General features: G+C 26.8%; 2 protein-coding genes across 2 annotated transcripts in view; one reads left to right on the top strand and one right to left on the bottom strand.

Annotated features, from left to right (window-relative positions):
• The first annotated feature begins 2,254 nt into the window (after nt 1-2,254).
• Nucleotides 2,255-22,147, top strand: part of gnai3 (guanine nucleotide-binding protein G(q) subunit alpha) — a 31,759-nt gene continuing 11,866 nt past the window's right edge. The window contains exons 1-3 of the mRNA XM_065805915.1: nt 2,255-3,238; nt 13,722-13,906; nt 13,995-14,164. Coding sequence (XP_065661987.1) covers nt 3,115-3,238; nt 13,722-13,906; nt 13,995-14,164 — 479 coding nt within the window. The 5' untranslated portion in view covers nt 2,255-3,114. The remainder of the gene's footprint in view (nt 3,239-13,721; nt 13,907-13,994; nt 14,165-22,147) is intronic.
• On the bottom strand, nt 18,104-20,190 carry LOC136084952 (uncharacterized). Its single transcript, XM_065806354.1, has 2 exons — nt 18,701-20,190; nt 18,104-18,542 (listed from the first exon to the last, which is right to left on the bottom strand). The coding sequence occupies exons 1-2, from the start codon at nt 19,033-19,035 to the stop codon at nt 18,104-18,106; spliced, it is 774 nt and encodes a 257-aa protein (XP_065662426.1). The 5' UTR covers nt 19,036-20,190.

The raw sequence follows: 22,147 nt of genomic DNA, 5'->3' as shown, positions 1-22,147 counted from the left end.
AATAAAAACACTGCATTTAATTACCACAGTACAATTGGAAAGGTCATAAGACAATAGGTTACACCTAACCCAATCACCAACAACCAAACCAATCATTCACAAACAAACAATAAGTTTTGCAAACAAAATGTGCCAAAGCAAAATAGAAAAAAGGTTTCTGAATTGAAAAAACAATTAAATACTTGTTGTAAATTTTTTTTATTAAAATATCCTTCGCGTGTTTAACTATTTTGTCAAACATGTGTTTTATTGCTGTAATTTATTCAAAAGTTTACTCTGTCTCAATCAAATAATTTGTTTCAAATAAAAAGATCAGATTTGATTGGAACAAAAGTGACTCAAACATCAAAGTTTATTTTTAATAATGGTGGGTCAAAAAAGTCAAAGTATGGTTAAAAAAGTAGTAGGGTTGTATGTAGAGATGAAGGTTTCAAGAATAAAGTCCTGATATTGAGACGTCTTGAGACTCATAATTTAACTGTCTTGGTCTTGAAGCTTGGAGTCTCGGAACTTTTCTGTCTTGTACTTCGTTGATCCTTTCAAAAAATATCAATACAACATATGGATTAGTAATTCATAATAAATCGTTGATCACTTCAACTTTTCGTTTTTAAGATTTTTACCTAGAAACTCTATTTCTTTACGAATACCAGCCTTTGTCAGATTTTCAAAATTTCAAAAAGTTGTTAAGTCAAGTGATAGATAGTTGTCTGCATGTCTGCTATATGTGTACCATTCTAAGTTTCACAGTGTGGTAGTTTTGCACAATTTTTATTGGTACATTTTGGTTTTTAATAATACACTGTTAGTTTAATAAAAAACACTGTTAGTTTTCTGTTGTTATTAAAGATATCTTTTGTAAATTGCAACAGTACACTACGCAGTATATTATAACCAAGGGCGGATCCAGCATTTTTTGGTCTTATCTAACGAGATATCTAACATCCAGACATGGAGGTAACTCCAAACATTTACATGTTTATACTTATGTCAAATTAAAAATGCTTTGCAAAAAATTGCGATTATTGAAGCCTCGAAACAAAAACCCCAAAATTTTCGCCTCCCCTGCCCCAAACGTGAAAGCAACAAGTTGATGAAATGTTTTTTGTACAATTTTCAGCTAGACTTATATTCATTAAAAAATTTTAGAATTCATAGAATAATTTCTGAACGTTCAAAAATTATGGCTATATAAAATTTGCAACCCCTACAAATTGAGGAGGAATTCAACTTTATATGATCATAATTTTTGAATGGTTATATATATATATATATATATATATATATATATATATATATATATATATATATATATATATACACACACACACACATATATATATAACCTAGAATATCAACTGCTTATTATAATCTAAGGTTAAAAAAGTTTTTTCAAAATTTTTCTTTTTTAACTATTTACTTTGTATTATATAATGCAGATATGAATCTGCAATATATAATACAGAAAATATGAATGGATAACATGTAACAATAATATGTCTTTGTCGCCGTCTATCTATTGGAAATTTATTAAACAGCTGTTTGTTGATATTTTATTACTTCTTGATTATTTTTTTTCAATCGGAGGGTTAAATACCGTATATTTTCAAAATGCGTTCAACGTATTCCAACTTATAAACTAGAACCACCATATAAACTAAATGTAAAAATTATAATCAATGTATTCTGTTGTATGCGATTGCTTATAGATAACGCCTGCCTTTAAAGTTAATAAACTACTTAAAAATAAATGTATTTACAAGATCTGGAATTTCTGGTATGCTAAAAACTTTAAATACACAAAAAAAGTAGTTTTATTTTAAAGGTATTAAAATTCATAATGTATGACCAATAAAAAATCTTATAAAATATTGATAACAAAAGTAACGTTTTGAAATGTATAACTAAACAAATTAAATTTGTTTTACTTATTTCAATAAATATCACAAAACATATGTAAAACACCGTAAACATAACATATTATTTATAATCAATTTATGCGAACCATTCAAAGCCATAATATTAAAACGCTTACAAGCAAATATAAAACTCTACAGAACTGCTTTTGTATGAATACGCAAACAAAAGCAAGGTCCCAGATTTCGGAGTTGTGTAAATAATAAAGTATACAGTTCTAGTAACATTTTCATCTGGTTTCGTAAAGCAAGAACTGACCATTTTTCAACCGCGCAGACCATTTATTAACCGCGCAAAAAAATTTTTATTCACACAAAATATCTTTTAAACTCTTTTTTAAGCGTGCGTTTTGGCATTAACTCCAGAAAAATAGATATTTTTAGCTTCATCAAAAACAAAACTTCAAGTTACAAGCGATGAATTTATTATATTGTCAATTTAACACAACTTGCAAAAATCTGGTCTAATTATTTTAATATTAAAAAAACAATTAGATCAATCAGCTTACAAAAGTTCTCACTATTTTTTTTACGAAGACTTTTAAAACAGGGATAAAATTTCACAAAACTTCAGGGAGAGTTTTACTTGCGACCGATCTTTAAAACAGAGCAAAACAGAAATAAAAGAAAATAAACAATGTATTTAGGTCCTCAAATTATTGCTGATTGACGACGATATATATTATCGTATATCGTTAACCGATATCAATTTATGAATTTGAAGACTGAGTATGAGCCAATGACGTTTTGCTTTCCATTTAAGGTACATTAGATGAAATTTATAAACACGTGATAAAGTTTTAAATGTATTGATAAGTTTTATAAAATTGATCATGTGCTAAAAAACATATGTAATCCGAAAACTCAGCAATAATGGAATATAATTTATTTTGCTGGGAACTCCTGTCGCACGATTGTATTGCACCGAAAGCAAGTAAATTTTCCGAAATGGCCTTCCAAAAATCACATTAGGAGCTGTTATATTGGTTGCGCCTTTTCATTTTTTTTCAATAAATCACTACTGAAAATAGACTATATTCATGTAGTAAATATATTTTACCAAGGAACTTTGTATCTGGATTATTTATATTAGCTATAAACAAAAAGAGGTGCAGCATTGGTGGAATTTAATTTTTTTAGAAAACAATCTACTATTATTAAAATTGTGGTTTAGCAGAAATTTTAGAATTATAGCACTATGTTTGAAAACTGCTGCCTGACAGAAGAGGCCAAAGAGCAAAAAAGAATAAATGATGAAATTGAAAGACAGTTAAAGAAACACAAGCGTGATTCTAGAAGAGAGTTAAAACTGCTACTACTAGGTTAGTGTTCAAGAATGCTAGATCTTAATGTAAGCCTTAACTGATAAGGTTGAATGCATAAATTTCATAATTTATTTCCATGAGCACAAAAATTGTTCAAGTAATCAATAACTTTAGTAGCAGCCATGCTAAAATAAGACATTTTTATGATTGCCTAATTTAACAAGTAGACCATGTCAAACAAATAGTAAGATATATTATTAGAAATTTAAAAATTCTATCATAAGCATTTGTCATTTGTTATCATCAAATTGTAAAATTCATAGTTTCTATTTTCCTAAGGTGTATGCAGGTATATTTAGGTGTAAGTGACACAAAATTCTGTATTTCATTAAGCAAATTTTTAAATGTTTCAAATAAGAAATAAAATTTCCTAAATTTATATAAAAACATTGTTTCATATATTCTAATGTCATGTTAAGATTGAAAAACATTTTTTTAATTTTAGTTATAGTTTTTTTTTTTAATTTGAAAAGCACTTGTTTATATGCATATTTAAAATATTTGCTGTGAAAAAGTCAAAAATTGTTATATAAAATTGTTTTAAAAAACAATAAAAAATTATTTTTAAAAAGACTTAGAAATTAAAAGGTCACAAACATATTCTAATATTTTTCTTCAGCTCAGATTTTCTTTACCAAGGCAGCTGCTGTAAATTGAAGAAAAAGAAGAAGAAACAACAATACGAAAAAAAAAACCACAACAGCAATCATATATGTATAAAAACTTAAGTGTAATTCTTTTTGCTTTAAAAGCGGTAACAATTAGTACATAATTAGTTTCTATAATTTTGTGATAATAAACAACTGCACCTGGTTGTGAGCTTAAATAACCACACCCTGAAATTATCCATTTTTGTGATAGTATAAATAGTGTTGGGTTATATGCAAGGTTTTTCTATTTTTCTTTAAAGATTTTAAATAACATATAGGTATAAATTAACATGTATAATAGACTACCAGCATTTTTATTTCACTTAGTAATATTCATTAAGACTAAAGATGATTACTTCTTATCTAAAGTCCCTCCTACTTTTTACATTGTAGAAGGGATGTGTGTTTAAACATGTGTTTATGTCTTACTTCAAAAATTTTATTTAGGTAGTAATACAATTTTGAAAAATGTTTTCGTTTAGTTAGTAAAATAGTACAATGATTTAAAAGATTAAAAAATAAGAGGTTAATGTTATGAAATAGTATAAAATATGAAATATAAAATACTGTGGCAATTTGAAATTGTAAATATGCATTATAAATACAGGAATCATCTTTTTAGGGACATATCTGGAATTCCGGATATGTCCAGAAATTAGGTGATTTGAAAAAGATTTGTAAATATATGACTTTGATAGTGATTATTTACTTTCATTTCTTGTTTAAATACGAATCGATGTATACAAAAACGTCATAAAAACTATTTTTTCGGGGAACGAGAAAAAACTTATTAAATCCAAAATTGTTATTTTAATAAATTCAAAAAAAAAAATCTGGGTGCTATTTGACATCTTTAAATATTAGATTTGACAAAAAATATATCAAAATTTGTGATATATATATGTGTTATACATAGTTAAAGTTGTCTGACTTAAAAATAGTTTTTATGACTTAGAACGTTTTTGTATACATCGATTCATACACATTCCAATGTATCAGCTGAAGCCACTTTGATTATGACAATCTTCATATAGCAGTTAATGTTTTTACTTGTTATTTAGCATTTAACATTTATTTTTGTATCAAAATCATGAATAAGGTCACCTCTTTCCTATTTATCTGATAGGTTTTTTCCATTTTCTTTAGTTTTTGCTTATTACTGGATTTATTTGTTTCTTATTTTTGAGTTCCACATTTTCTTCAACTTTAAGAGGCAAAGTTTAATTTGGGCAACAAAATTTTATATTATAGCCTAGAAAACTTTTACAACTTGCTTATAACTTTTAATTATAACTTGCTGCAGAAATTTACTTGATAATAACTATTGATGTTATCAATCACCTGATCTTTTGACTTAATACTGTTTAAAAAAAATTCTCATAGTAAAAATTGGCTGTAAGAACACAGATTTTAGCTAATCTTTATAAATATAGAATTAAAAGATCTATTTAATCAACTAGCAATAACTCGACTTTTAGATTAATGTTCATTGTTCTCTTTTAAAGTTGCTATTATGCGGTCTTTTGGCTTTATTTTTATTAATATATGCATAAATTTGTTTTGGAATTTTTTTTTTTTTTTTTTTTTTCTTTTGAATTTCTTTTCATATAAAGCATTGTCAATTTTAACATGTTTTCTGACTAACTTGTTTATCAACTTATGTTCTTATTTTAAAACTCAATTTTTGAAATTTTAATTTTTTTATGATTCACCTCCCCAAGGCCAAGAAGGCCACTAAAATTAAGAAGGCTGCTTAATTGTGGTTACAACGCTCTCTCAACTGTAATTAAGAAATACGAACCTTGGCAACAAAGCTGCTGCGTGGAGCAACTAGTTGAATAAAAATAAGAAGCTTTATATTGGCATCAAGGTTACTCCTACTGCGAATTTTTGGTTTGACTCGTTATTCATCTATAGTGATCTGCTTTTAAATTTTTGATGACAATATCAAATCTTGACATCCTTTATTATAAAACTGATCATTTTCAAGTTTGTGTGAGCCCAATTACAGTTATCTAGACATTTTAAAATTTCATAATTTCTTTTGTGGATACTAATTTTACATTAATATTCTCATATTTGCAATTATGCTTTTTGTACCCCAACAGACTCATATATGTGCCTGTAATGGATTCATATATCTGCCTGTAACAAATTCATATATGTGCCTGTAAACACTATATATAATACATTTTTTATTCATGCTTCAATTTTTCTTTTTTTTTTGATGTTGTATCAATGGCATAATTAAAACTTTAAACTGCTGCTTTTTTTGTAACAATTTTATTTTTAACAATATTTTTGTTATTTGGCCAATTTATGATGACTAAAGTATAATTATTTAAAAAATTATTCTAATAAGCATTTAGAAAAGTGTATAACAATTTAGATTTTTGTTTAAAAGGAATTCTATGAAGATTTTATAGTTTTCACTGTGTTTTTACAAGTTTTTTACAAAACTATATATTAAATTTAATTGTCAAAAAAAAAAAAAAAAAAGTAAAAGTTTAGTTTTTCTAAAGACTGTTTTTTTTTTTAAATATGAATGAATTATAAAGAATGAATGAATTATAAAGAATGAATTGTTTCTTTATTAAAAACACTTTTATCAAGTAAAAAAAAAAAATACAAGAAGAATTATTGCAAGAAATGAATCATTCAGAAGTTAATGAAAAGTTTGTCTTTAAATCGTCTGTTGTTGAAGTTTTTTAGCGTGATTAAATTTCTAGTCTTTTTTAATCTTGTTTTTTTTTTATTATTATTTTTCAAAATTACTTTCATTTTTATTGCTATTTCACTTTGTTGTTTTATTGCTATTTCACTTTGTTGTTTTATTGCTATTTCACAAGTTGCAAAAATCTTCATGTAAAAAGTTTATATTTATAATAAACATTTGCATAGAAGAAAAATACATAAAATATGTTTTAAAGCTAATGACAATTTTTATTAAGACTAATAAAATATATGCTGTGATAGATATCTGAATATGTTATCTGAGTTTTGTTAATTTTATGACGTATAATATGTATTATGTATTTTCAATGTAATTTAAATTTAAAATAAGATTTTACAAATTATTGTCAGCTCGAAACAGCAACTATCTTTTAATAGAAATAATATCTTTATTATTGTTATTATTATTATTATTATTATTGTTATTATTAAAGTCTTTATATTTTTATATTAAATAATCTTTTAATGCTCTAGAAAGTGTTTGAAGTTCAAGTTTCGTTTGATTTGTTAAAAACTGATAAGATAATTATGAAAAATATTTATTACTGCTAAAAATTGTTGTTTTTCATCATTTTTATTTGCTATGAAAAGTAAAATGTTGTGGAAATTTAAATTGCATTTTATAATCTTATATATTATTCATAAACAATTTTTAAGCAAGTAGTATCCCTTAAAATATAGTATTAAGTTTTGTATGCAAATGTTTGTTTGAAATTTTTTTGGTAATCAGTGCCAATAAAAGAAAAATTAAATACTAGAGTAAAGCTGCATAAAGCTTTTCTGTAATAATTTTAATCAAGTGTATAAAGTTTATTTTTTATTAAATAAAAAACAATATCAGAGAAAGTGGTTAACAGATGTACTTTAAGAATCAGTTTTTTGTTTCAACTATTTTTTATTGATTGCCTTCATTTATTTTTGCATGCATGCCAATAAAAAAAGGTTACCTATAAAAAATTTGCTTTAGGATTTAAAAACTTGATTTTTAATTTTATTTTGATGATTAAAAAATGTATTAAAAAAAATTATAAATTTGAAAAGTTTACTATAATTCAGTATTAAACATGAAATTTGAAATGGAATATGAAACAACTATTGTTTTTTTCCTGTAATTAAATCATTGGATAAACAGGTCAAAATATTAAATTAAAGCAATGTTTAATTTTAGAGAAAAATCAATTTAAAAAAAAAAGTGAAAACTGTTGAAGCAACAAATTTTTTTTTGTTAATCCTCATATAATAACACCTGGCAAACAAATGTTAATACATTTATCAAACAAACATATTTTGTAACTTTTAAGGCAAAAGGAAATATATAAAATTTGAAAAAGATTTGCAAATAACTTGAATATTATATTTTTCTTTTATAACAGAATCAGAATTTATGTCCAAAATAAGTGACTCATTTTCAGTGAATCTATTGCATATATAAATATATTATAACATGATTAATTAATAGAATATCCAATAATAAAATTCTGCTGTCTTTAGTTTTTAAAATTTATGTAAGAAAATGTTTTACATTTTAAGTTGCATTTAAAAGAAACATTGAAAAAAAAACAGCTTGCAATTAATATAATCATCAAAACATTGTTTTTTGTTTAAAGAAAAGTCAACAAATTTTTTGTTTGTTTGTTTTTTGTTTGCAAGCAAACCTTTGACTAGTCCATAATGTTTTTTAATAAAATTAAGTTGTTTTTTTATTTTTCAAAAAATTGCAGGAAAAAGAAATAAACAATGAAAAATGACAATAATAATCCTGAACTTTTTTTGTAATTTTTTGATATATTAATGGTTTGTGCTAAAGGTTACAAGTTTTATTACTTGGAGCTCCTTACAACTAAATTTTTTAAAAGTTTTTTTTTTTTATAAAATAAAGTCAACTAATAAAGCATCCCAGGATCTCTTTATTAATACACAGAATATAAGTAATATGCAAAATTGAAGTAATATACAAAATTGAAGTAATATGCAAAATTGAAGTAATATACAAAATTGAAGTAATATGCAAAATTGAAGTAATATGCAAAATTGAAGTAATATACAAAATTGAAGTAATATGCAAAATTGAAGTAATATGCAAAATTGAAGTAATATGCAAAGTAGTAACAAATGCTCCAGTCCAATTATTTTCAGTTGTTTTTTTTATTTATTTTTTAAATCAACATGATGAAGCTCATTGATTATGATTACAATAACTGATGTTTTTTTAGTAATCAGTTGTATAAAAAGGTTTTCGTTATATAAAATATTTATATTTATCATTTTTTTTAAACATATAGTTTAACTAAGTTAAATCTTAAAATGTAATAAAAGTTCAATCTAACATTGGACAAGTTAAAGAATAGTGATTAGAAAGCCTACTTAAAAATTTAACTAATCTCTGTTCTATTTCTTATATTACAATTTCATTACTAAGTAAAAGGGATGATTGTTATGAAAATCTCATAAAGAAAAATCTTCATAGAAGTTAAACTTCATTATTAAAATAATTTGTAATATTTTAAATAAATTGAAATTGCTTTTAGGGAACTGATACTATTTTAAAAAAAAAGTTATAAATATAGTGGTATACTTCAAAAAAATGTTTAAACAATGATTAAATTGAGTTATTGTTAAAAGTTCAGACACATAGATTATAAGTTGTTGAACTTTATAAAACTTATGAAAGTCAGATGTTAAGTTTGTCTTTTTAAACAGGGAAAGTGTAAATTATTTCCTGATTTTTTAGTTAGGGGTTGTCCACAAATTACCTCATGCAATGGGGGGAGGGGGAGATGAAGGGGTAAGCAATTTTGTGGCAATTTGTTAATGGGGGAAAAGGGGGTGTTCAGTTTTTTTGATGCAAAAATTTTTTATTCAAGTTTCAAATCTAGAATATTTTTTCTATTGATGCCAATACTTCCATATCATTCAATTTATGTATGCACCGTTTATTATTCTGTGAAACTTCAAAACACATAAATAGTAAATTAAATTAGTTATAATTAAACAATAATAATAGTTAAAACATATAAAACATCAAATAACTTTCAAATGAAACATCAAAATCCTAAAATTCGTACTCAGGAGTTGAACCCTCACCCGTGTAAGCCGCACTTCAAATAGCTAAATTTTAAACATCCAGATCTTTTTTCCTGTATGTATTACTATTGTTAAAATTAAAACATTTTTTTGTGGGTTTATAAGTTGTACGCACATACAAATAATAACTTTCTAAGCAGCATTAAATGATTTAAGTTCAAAACTCATCAAATCGCAAACTTAAGATAAGGTCTTGCTAGTGTAAAGTAATACAAATGTAAAGTAAAAAAATACTAAAATGACTAAACATACATATATACATTTGTTTTACATAGTCATAGGGTTGCTGATGCATTGACCCTATAGCCAATTGCCGATTGTTCTGAGAATGTATTTTTTTTACTTTTGTGTTTCTATTTTGTTAAAAAACATAAAATAATGCCCTAACTAACTAAAATTCGATGTATAAACCTAAATTATTAAATAAACATATATGGAGCCACCTTTTAAATATTTTTTGATATCTGTTCTAAGAATATTTCATGTTTTTATTAGGGGCTACCCACTTTCATAGCTTATTTTTGTGTCACCCATCAACTTTACAAAATGAGAGCTTTAAAATCCAAAAAAAAAAATCAAATGCAAGTTGACAAAAAAAGTCAAATTAAAAATATACTAGAATGTGCATTATGTTCAAAAGGAGTATAAATTTTAAATATTGCTATGCAATTTTCACTAAACACAAAAGGCGAAACTCCTAACAATTTTATGTTAAATACTTGGCGTATTTAAGGCAATTTAAAAATTTTATAGCGTCTGTATGTCATTTTTTTTACTACAACCTATTTCCGTTAAATGATCAGGTCTGTGAATTATGAAAAGACTGAAAAAATTAAAATGATAAATTTTGCGGTATCATAAAATATAAATGTTTGTAGTGAAAAAACCCAGACCAAACATTCTTTTTTTTTAAAAAAAAATCTTCTTAAAATCCCAATTGCTTGTCCAAATTTGAATAAGATTTTAAATTTTTTAGAAAAAATGAACATCATAGTCTAATAATATGATGTGTTCTGATAGTTTATTGGCGCCTTTTCTTAATTATAAGCTCTTCTTGGTCGGTATTCTAGTATCTTTTGTAAAAATTGATAGAAATATTGTATTTTGACAACTATATATAGTTAATATACGTCAGAACCGATTAGAACTAGAATCTATAGTAAATTAAGGCACTTTTTCAAAAGATTTTAACTAAATTCATGTTGACGCTGATGAGTGAAAGTGATCTAAAGACTCCAAAATGGTGTTCTTTAGATTCACTATTAGGGATAGTAAAAAGGTCTTGAAAATTATATAAAAAAGAGAAAAGTTTCTTCAAATATTAAAAAAACCTGAAGCAAAAAAAATTATAACATCTAAAGCTTTTGTTTGGACATAATAGGCTTATAAAACCATGCTAATTTCAAATAAAAGAATTCGAATAATTTGTAAATTGCCTTAACTACACCGAGTATGAAACTTTATTGCACCTAGAGTATTTCCTTATTAATGTCTTTATAATTTTCTCATTTTTTATAGTTCATAACATATATTAATATTGCATATCAATTTTTATATAATGCTTAACAATATATTTGTTATATATAATTTTTAAATAAAGTTTTTCTTTATCAATTTAGCATGAATAAGACTTTATCAATTTAGCATGAAAATGAAAGTTCTTATTTTAAAATTATTTTTAACATTTTCCACCTACATATTTCAGAGCGTAGGATCGGTACACTTCCATTGAAGTTTTGATTTAAACAATTTGAGACACTGATTTTCGCACATCTTAAGTGTAGGTCTCATAAATATATTTTAAAATTAGAAAACATGTCTGATCTAATAACCATTGGATTTCTCAATGATTGGAAGCATTGCATTTTTAGTTTTTCTTGAAAAATAATGTAAAAGTGGTAGAGTGTAAATATCATAACTTGTAGATTTACTTTTTAAACTAGCTTCTCTTTAGGCCAATTTAATGGTAGCAACATTGTCAAAGAGGGCATAATACATTTTTTAGTTTGTGTTTTACATTTATTTAAAGAACCCTATGAAACCTTATTATCTTTACACATGTGCTGAGACTCTGTTATTTAAGTTTAAACACAGCTGTCATTGATTTTTTTAGTTATTCAATCATTGGCTTAGTTAATCCAATCATTGACTGAACTCTAAGTTAAAAAAATGTGCGGTAAATGAATAAATGCTTCGAATGTTGTAGTGTCCATTCATCAATAGTGATGTCAAAAAATATGGTTTTATTACATCATTTATATTTGGAATTTTCATAAATTAGAACTATGACTGTTTCAAGTGTTTTCTTGAGTTTTTAAAAAAATGTTTTTTATGTTTTTTGTTTATAGTAACTGCAACATTGTTGCTATAATGCACTTTGCTATTATAATTTTTTTTTTTACTGGTTGAAGGAGATCCAATTTTTTTTGTTTTCATAAGTTCAGTGGATGGTTCAGATACTAATTTCTTATTAAAAACTTTATTTTTTTTTGTCGTTGCGGGTCTTTTTGTTAAGAAAGAAAGTTACATTTAAAAACAGCTAACAGATGGTAATTTTTTTTTTTTTGTTAAAAACTATCATTTGTTTTAGCTTTATAGCAATATTACACTCCTAATATATTCTCTAAACTCTAAAAGTGTAATGCATTAAGTGTTATGGTTTCAAAAATTAGGTGAAAATTGCATAAATTAAACTTGATCGTTCTGAAAATAATTTGATTGATCTACTTTTTAATATTTTACATTTAAGCTGATCCATGTTGATCTGCAACCTTTAAATAAATATGTATACAAGGTATTAGCCAGAAATATTTTTTTAATTGCGTTTTTGCATTATTGAGAATATTTATTATTGTTTTTCTACAAAATATTAGGAAATTTTATTTAAATTGACCTACTACTTCAAGAAGAAAAAAAGGTCAATAAATTTTTGAAATTTTTATCTTTTATTCCCAATTTTTATCAATTATTGGGAATTCTGCGGTATCTCAATGCCATGCTTACCTCAAAAACTACAAAAAATGAAGGTATATTGATACATCAAGAGTGTATTAACAGTCATTTTGCAATTACTGTAGACAAGAAACATCAACCTAAGCTTGAGGACATATTTAATAAGCATAGGAAATAAGCATCAAGTGAACAAAGAGCATTTTTTTAAATTTATATTATTTGCTTTATTTTAAGTCTGTAAAAAATTTAGGTGGGTGATACAAAAATAAACTATAAAAGTGGTTAACCCTGATAAAAATTTGTTGTTGACATATGCCACCGTTAAATCTTCTGGTGTCCAGGAGATTTAACGGTGTTGAATAACTTATGATTTGCAATAAGAAAAACGTTCATAAGATTTAATGATTTTTTAATGACTTTTAATGAAGTTTTTGTATTTTAGCCTGGAGTCTTAATTTTTTCCCAAAAGTGTTCTATAAGTTTCTTTACATTTTTACAGCTCCTGGATACCAAAAACCAGGAAGAGATAATCATTTTGGGGCTCCCATCTCTTGTTTTTATACAAATAGAACAACAAAAGTAAAAAAAAAAGACATTCTCTAGCCAAGGCTATTGTATCATTGCACCTCTATTTTTTGTTATTAAACAGACAATTATATTTTCATGATTATTTACTACTATGATATTTAATGAATACACCAGATTTTGAACAGTGGTTCAAAATCTGGTGTATTCATAAAATATCATAGTTATCAAAATCAGGGGAGTTAGCAAATTATTACTGGTTAGTGTTCTGAATTAAAGAATAAGCATGGCTTAATTTTACAGTTTTTTATCTTTTATATGATATCCTATAGTAAGTTAAAAAAGAATTTGTTTTATTTCTAATTTCTTTAATTTTTACTTGTTAAGTATTTAAATAAATAAGAGTTTATTAAAATGTTATATGTTTAAATATTTGCCTTTTTTGTTTTAATAAAAATAAAATATTTATTTTTACGTATTTATATCTGCAATTTAATTAACAATATGCTTTGATTATATAGTTACTTTATTTTAAGGTACTGGAGAGTCTGGAAAAAGCACATTTATTAAACAGATGAGAATTATTCATGGACAAGGTTATACAGAAGATGATCGGCGTGGCTATACCAATCTTGTATTTTTAAATATATACCAAGCTATGCAAGCATTGACAAGAGCGATGAGAAATTTAAAAATTAGTTATAGTAACCCAGCCAATGAGGTTCTACTTTATAACTAATATACTTTACAAATTTTACTTAAATTATGTTTAGTTTTTAAATCATAAAGATGTTTTTTTTTTTTTTAAGGAAAATGCCAGATTAATTCTAGATGTTGATTTATCTGAAGATAAATCTCGAACAACAATAACATTAAGTCCACAGTATGCAAGTGCTATAGAATCTCTTTGGAAAGATAGTGGAATTCAGGAAGTATATGATAGAAGGAGGGAATATCAGCTTTCTGATTCTGCGAAGTAGTAAGTTAATATTGACTTAACAGAGATTAAAAATTTGGTGTATTTCATTAAAAGGATTCCCATGTGCTCAAACAAATTATATTTATTTTGTATATAAACATTAGAAAACAAATTTTAGTTTATTAAAAATATCAAAACAAATTATTTATTGAGATAGTAGCAAAAAACATTTATTGTTTTGCCATTATACTTCCTATTGAGAGATTAATATTAATTTCATGAATCAGCATAGTTTTTCCTGTTGTAAAAATATCTAGTTTGAATATAAATGTGAGATACTAATACTTATTGTGAGGTATTTTAAACGATTTACACAATTAGGTTTTTCCCCTATTATAAAATAACATTTTATTTTATAATAGGGGAAAACTCTATTATAAAATAGATACTTTTTAAAACTTTTTTTTGGTTTTCAGAACTCATTGATTGTTTTCCTTTTATAAAATAATGGAAAAGAAATTAGGGGAGCATTTTGCAAACATTGTTATACAAAATTACGGCTTTGTCTTTTTTTATTGCTTTTTCGAGGTACTTAGTTCCATTAAGTTGCGTAACTTTCTCCCAAAGGCACCAGGTAATTTCTTTATCGTGGTTTTTTTCATCTAATTGGTATGTTTTGAGAAATAACTTTCCGTCCTTACAAGCTTCACAAAGATTATTCCAACAATTATCATTTTTCTCGTCACACACTAAGGTATTTGGTAAAGCATGCGAATAAAGGGGAATTTTTAAATTGATGAAATGTAATGCTTTGAGTGACAAGATGTTTTCATGTTTTTGACATGAACAAACATTTCTAGGCATTAGGCTTGATAAAAGTATATGACCTGGTCTCAAACTAGCAAACTTGGATTTACTGATTGAAAAATCAGTGTGTTCGTTTTTAAATATTTGATATGCTTCATTTATATTCATTGTTAAATACCTTTTTTGCATTTTCTTTTTTTCTTTATTACTTCTTAAAACAATCGTATCTCTTACTCCAGGTGTCTGAAAATTTCCACCCCTTGTGTATATGTATATACATATGCATATACATATATATTCCATGAGTTTTCTTAATTTAAAGGCACATAAATACAATAGCACTTCGTTTTATAACAGCATGTAACATAAATCAGAGCAAACTAACTAGAATTCCTTTGGTTTATAAAAAGAGTAGCATAATTGCTTAATTGTTAATATAATGTTAGATTTCAAAAAAAGGTCAAATGTTTAGGTAAACCTAGAAAAATTGATCGATCATTTTTGAGATGTAAGAAAAATCAATGGGTAATTTTTATTACCCAATGGGTAATTTCTAAAACAATAATTTGTGTTTAAAAATATTTTTATAATGTTAAGTAACTGAACAATAGATAATCCAGGAATTATAAATATTTTTATAATACTATAAATATAAGAATTATATTTATAGTATTATAAAACTACATATATAACTAATATCAAGTTTTAGTTGAAATTAAAGTTTGCCTGATAACTTGTAAAACTAAAATTCTTTAACTTTTGTTAACAAAAAATGTGTGCGTTACTATTTTAAATAAAACAAGAAAATTAATTACTTGATAATTAAAATAGTATTTGCATTCATACAAAATTTTTAAAAGTTCTAGTGTTATTGACTTCAACCAAATTGACTAAAAGTCAAAATTAGTTGACTAAGAAAAAATGAGTAGTCAATTTAGTTGAGTGAAAATCTTAAAATCCTTTCCTCTTCCCAATCTTTTTTTTTTTGGCCGAAGCACCTAATATTCGGCTGCTGATTTAAATCATTTAAGTTTTCTTCGGCTACTGAAGAAAACTTCGGTGATTGATTTCTCTTAACAGGGATTTTTCAGTTAACCTTTTTTGCCTGAAACTTCTAATTCTCCTTCCTCATCACTTTCATCATCATCTTTGTCCTCTTCTTGAATAGCGATTTGTTCGGGTGTGCCATTATCTTCTTTCCTAGATTACCTATATAGATTATCACAGACAGCCAAGTGGATTCCATGTGCAAGGCAGAGCTGATGGTCTGGTAAAGTTGAGCTACCAAATTTTTTCATTACAGCAGCTCCGTCTGTGGTTACTGCAGCAATATCACAGGCAAAATGTAGCCCAAATTCTTTCAGTTTCTCGTCAACAATTACACAACATTTCTCTGCTGGCATAGACCCATGTACCCTGATCATTCCAAGGTTCCAATAATCACCTTCCATGTGAATATTTATTCGTAACTTCGTAAGAAAAAAAAATGTAAATGAAAGCAATCAATCTAATTCTATGAAAAAAATACATGCATATAAGATGAGAAAGAACAATTCTAATTGCAAATAATATTAGTTTTTACATAAAACCGTTCGCTTAAACTGGGCACCAAACCCTTACAAATGTTGGTCAACAAACGCAAAACTTTTACCCTAACAAAACTTACTAAAATTAAATTTAAAACTAAATAGTTTTATGAAAAAAGTTTTAATAAAAAAAAAATTAAATAATTAAAATAATTAAATAATAATTAATTTAATAATTTAATATTTTTATGAGCAATTTTTTTTAATATTTAAAAATCATCAATCATGATTTCTTTTAGTTGGATAATTTCAGGATCGCAAATTTCCCACCTGACTAGAGTTGCAAAAAAACGCGTTTTTTCCTCTTGCGTTTTAACTTGTTTAGAACTTGCAAAAAAACAAGTTCTAAACAAGTTTTTTATTTTTCTTGCTAAATATTTTGGAAGAGTTTTTGTCTTATTCTGTCTATTTATGGTATATGATCATTATAATCACAAAAACTATGTATAAACACCAATTTAAAGTTAATGTTTTAATAAAAAATTTAAAGAGCTATTTATTAAGTATATTTATTAGGCGGTTTAGCATTAAGTTTGTTATAAATCTAGGTATATTGTATGAGAATGTTTATTTGTCATGTTTTAATTCTTAAATATTGTTGTACATCCTAAATATTACACTCATATAAAACTATACTTGTCCATGACAAAATACCCATTTTTTGTAATTTAAATATACTAATATACGATATCATGCTTATTTAGACAACCCTAATATTTATTATGTAATAAATTGGTCTTACATTGTTTGTTACATATTTTGAATTATATTCCCAGTAAGCCCTTATAATAAAAACCTTAAATTTATTTAATTTACATATCTATTATTTTTGAATAATATTTTAAAAGTTTTATTTCGTTATTAATTTAGTGCTAAGAATTGTAGCACTGTGTTGTGTAGTATACATAATTAAAAAAAAGTATAAATATTTAAGCAAAAAAGTCAATAATCTAGTAATTTTAACATGTATTTAAACTATAAAAGATATTCTAAATGGATGTGCTTTCTGAGTCCGAGTCTTCCCGCCCTAGACTACCTTCATCTAATGATTCAGAAACAAAGTCACTGTCACTTTCTATATTAACTGCTTCAGACTCTGCCCAAGGCATTGAAGTGCTAGGAACTTTATTTACACTCGAGTTATTAATTTGAGGAGTAGTTATGCTTGTACCATTTTTATAACTGGTGTTTTCAATATTTTCAAGTTTTAAATTTTGTGAAATAAAAACTAGTTTTCCACCCCTTTCAGTCGTTAAGCGATTTCTTTTCGCACTATGAATGTTAGACATGCTCACATGCTGCACTTGAAGCTGGTAGCTGAAGAATTCTAGACGCAACTTTTGATAGTTCAGTAAAGGTACACAATCCTTTCCACCAATTTATGGGTTGAGTTATTCCAACTGCAGTCCAAATAAAAGGTTTTGAAAATATACCACCCTTTGATTTGTAATTAGCCAAGTCAAACATCATAATTTCTTCGTTTACATCAGGCATACTTGCGGCAATATTGTGTATCGCCTCACATGCATCAATCTATAAAAAGATTTTTCTTTCAATAATTTTAAAATTACTTTATTAATTTAAATAGTATTTTCAAATTTAAAAATTATAAATTTGAATTATGTGTAGGAAATACCTTTTGTTCTCCAGTCAAGGCTCTGCCTTGAAATTTAGGATCTAGTATATTGGCAGCCAAGTGAATTTCTGTTAAACAAAAATCTTTTCTTTTCTTAAAGATTTTTTTGGCTTCTTCTTCCTTCTTTGAGAATGGGCTAACTGTTAAGTTTTTAAAAATGTGGTCTTCCAAGAAGTGAAAAGTTTCCACAACAGTAGATAACAAGGGAGTATTTGACTCAGTTTTCTTTATTGCATCAGCTATTGGTGACAGCAATTTGAAAAAACCTTCAACCCTGTCCCAAAAAACATCTGATAAAAGAATATTTTTTGTTACTGAATTAAGTCCACTGTTTTCAGAAATAGCCAATGTTTTTAATGGTTGCTTATTTTTTTGTATGCTATCTAAGCATGCTACAGTTGATCCCCACCTTTAAATAAAATACAAAGAAATTATGATAATTTAATAAATTTAGAGTAAAGTAATTTACTAAATGAAATCTATTTTTATGAATGTATAATAAAATTAGTTACATAGCTCAATTTTTTTATGTTATGTACAGTATATTTATATTTTTAGTTGTATTACCTAGTTCGTACAGGTAGTTTCAAGGAAATGCATGTTACTACACCAGCTGATTTTTTTTGTATATCTCTAAATGCTGCAACAGATAAATGAGAATTTTTTATTTCTTTAACAATATCAGTTACTTGTGGCATCAAAACACTTAAAGTTGTCAATTTTAAAAAATCTGTGAACAGCAAATTTAAACCATGTGAAATGCATGCATAACAATGAAGATGGGCATAACAATCTTTTAGACGAGTCCACGCATTTTTCATATTTGCAGCATTGTCAGTCACAATGCCCAAAACATTTTTAGGATTTATTTCTTCTAAAATTTTCTTAATTTCATTTGCCATATATTCACCAGAATGGCTTAATGTTCCTACAAAACAATTTAGGATATATTATATATAATGTGCTATATAAATATTATAAATCTATATACTGATACATTATTTCTGCTTACTGAAATGGTTTTCAGTGTTGTTTTTTATAAATTTAATATCAAAGTTAATTATAAAATAGTATTCATATTTTAAAAGTCTACCAGTTTGTTAAGTAAATCCATTGTATACAGTACTAGAATTATGGTTTTACCTGTAGGTAATGTCTTCCACAAAATGGGTGATGAAGAAGGTAATGTTATTACAAAGTTTATGATAGCTTCATTTCTGTAAAGAAGAAACAGCATATAAACAAATAGGATCTGTTTATTAACTAAATAATATAGGTTCAATTGCATCAACTAATATTATAATAAATTGTTACTGTACCTTAAATTGCTCCATCCATCACACATAAATCCAAGATAATCTGCAGTTGCTACCATTTCTTTAACATTTGCTGAAATCCTTGAAAATTCATTATCTAATAACACATTTGACACTTCATGTCTTGACGGAAGCTTATTAGCAGGACGTAACTTGTTCAAAAAGATTTTCCAATAGTTATTTTCTACTATATGGAGTGGCGATCCACTAGCATATATTGCTCTGGCTAGGTGTGTATCAATCAATTCCTGAAAAAGATAATGTCATACTGGTACATCAGTGAATCATAAAACAAATCTTAAATTTAAAAATCATGAACTTTTAATAAGCTAGTTGCCATATCAGTTAATTCTTCAAATAAATCTTAAAATTTCAAAATACAATACACACCTTTTCAGTTTTTGTCATGGTGTCAAACACGGAACATGGTGTTTTACTTCTACAAATTGATTCAGAAGAGGATGTTCCGAAAGAATTAGATCGTGGATTTTTTGTTTTTGGTTCAGCAACTCCAGAAGAGTCTTGCTGTTTTTGACTATGACCTGATTTATTTGCATATAGACTTTTTACTTCTTTAGGACATTTTTGACATTTTTCAATATGCTTAGTCATTCGAGTTCCGTTTTTAGAGATAATGTCAAAGCAAAAAGAACATTTAACTCTTTCCATTTTGCTAATTTGTTTCATAGGTATAAATAAATTGGAAACTACAGTTTTATTTCTCCCCCCTGTATGGCCTGTTTTACTCATTTATAATTAAAATTTACAATGCAAAATATCTAAAATTTAAATATAATTAAATAAAGAACATAATTGATTATTAAAAAGAGCTTTTAAAACTCCTTATAACTTTGCAACTCAAAACTTTAAAAGTGCAGTAAATAAATAAAAAAAAAAAATAATAATAATAATATATATATATATATTTTTTAAACATCTTCGCTTCCAACAAGGCTGCAAGCAGCCACTAATTAAAGTTGGAAGTTACTGTAAGAGAAAAGATGAAGATTGTAGAGCAAGATAACGATTGACGGACGATTTAAAAGATTGCAAATTATATGAATCTGGAAAGCAAGATGAAGGAAGCGAATTCCAAAGAAATGATGTTCGAGGAAAAAAACTAGACGAATAAGCGTTTTTGGAGCACTTAGGAACAGTCACAGAAAAAGGATGACACTTAATTGAATGACGAGTAACACAAGAATGAATTTTAGTAGATGGCACAAGAGACGCTAGCTCTTTCGAGCAGTGCCCATTATAGTATTTGTAGAAAAGAGAAAGAGAAGCAACATTACAACGATGTGATAATGGTTGAAGGTTGGCTGCAAGAGCAGGTCCAACTATGTTTACAATGCGTTTTTGCACCTTGTCTAAAAGAGAAAGGGCATCATTAGAAGATCCGCCCCAGATATGGCAACAGTATTCCATACAAGGCCGGATTTGAGATTTATAGAGATAGAGAATAGAATCCAGAGTAAGAAAGTGGCGAGCTTGATAAAGAGATGCAACCTTAGCAGATGCTAATTTTGCAACCGATTTGATATATGGTTTCCAAGAAAGATTGGAAGTAAGAGTTAATCCTAGAAGATGAAGAGTAGGTGACTCATCGAGTACATCATCGTTCATAAATATAGGAAGATCTAAATTATTGCGATAACGATTGGCTGAAAAAAATTGAGTTTTACCTGAATTAAAGTTCACCAGCCACTGTGAGCCCCATGCTGTAGCAGAAGTGAGATCCTTTTCAAGCTCAAATGCCCCCTCCAGGCAATCAGAGGGTGTTGGTTTCTTATCACGACAAGAATAAATGGTAGTATCATCAGCAAACAATGCCACCTTAGATGTGAGAATATCTGGAAGATCGTTAATGTAAATTAAAAAGAGTATAGGGCCAAGGATAGAACCTTGAGGAACCCCTGAAGTTACAGAATAAGAAGAAGAGTGTTGTCCATCGAGGACAACTTTTATGCTACGATTGGAAAGGAAGGATTCAATGATCTTAAAGATGTTGCCGGATACACCATAAGAAGAAAGCTTATGGAGAAGACCAGCATGCCAAACTTTATCAAACGCTTTTGAAATGTCAAGAGCGATGGCCTTAACCTCTCCACCTTCATCTAATGCACGATAAAACCTGTCAGTTATTACTGTTAGCAAATCAGCTGTAGAACGAGAAGATCGAAATCCATATTGATGGTCAGAAAGTAAGTTATTAGATTCAAGATGAGAAATTAAGTGTTTGTTAATTAAAGATTCAAAAACCTTGCTTATGATAGGAAGAAGACTTATGGGACGGTAGTTAGACGAATCAGATCGCTCCCCAGAATTTTTGAAGATAGGGATAACAAATGCGGCTTTCCAGCAGGCTGGAAAACAAGACTCTGATAACCACTTGTTGAATAGTTTTGAGAGTATAGACGACAGCTCTGGAGAACACTTCTGCAAGACAATAACAGGTATGTTGTCTGGGCCACAAGCTGTAGAAGAGTCTAGACAGGAAATCACTTTAGATACAGATGCTGAAGTGATACGAATGTCAAGCAATGAATCAACCTGTTTGTTGGCAATATCAGGTAGAACGCAATTAGTGGAATCAAGAGATGATATTGATGAAAAGTTATTAGCAAACAGTTCGGCTTTGTCTTTAGGTGAGGTGACAAAGTCTGAACCATACAAGAGAGGTGGAATTATAGATTTG

Source organism: Hydra vulgaris, chromosome 09 (assembly GCF_038396675.1).
Source record: "Hydra vulgaris chromosome 09, alternate assembly HydraT2T_AEP".
NCBI lineage: Eukaryota > Metazoa > Cnidaria > Hydrozoa > Anthoathecata > Hydridae > Hydra > Hydra vulgaris.
Note: the sequence above shows the minus strand (reverse complement) of the source record. Positions and strands in the feature narration are given on the sequence as shown.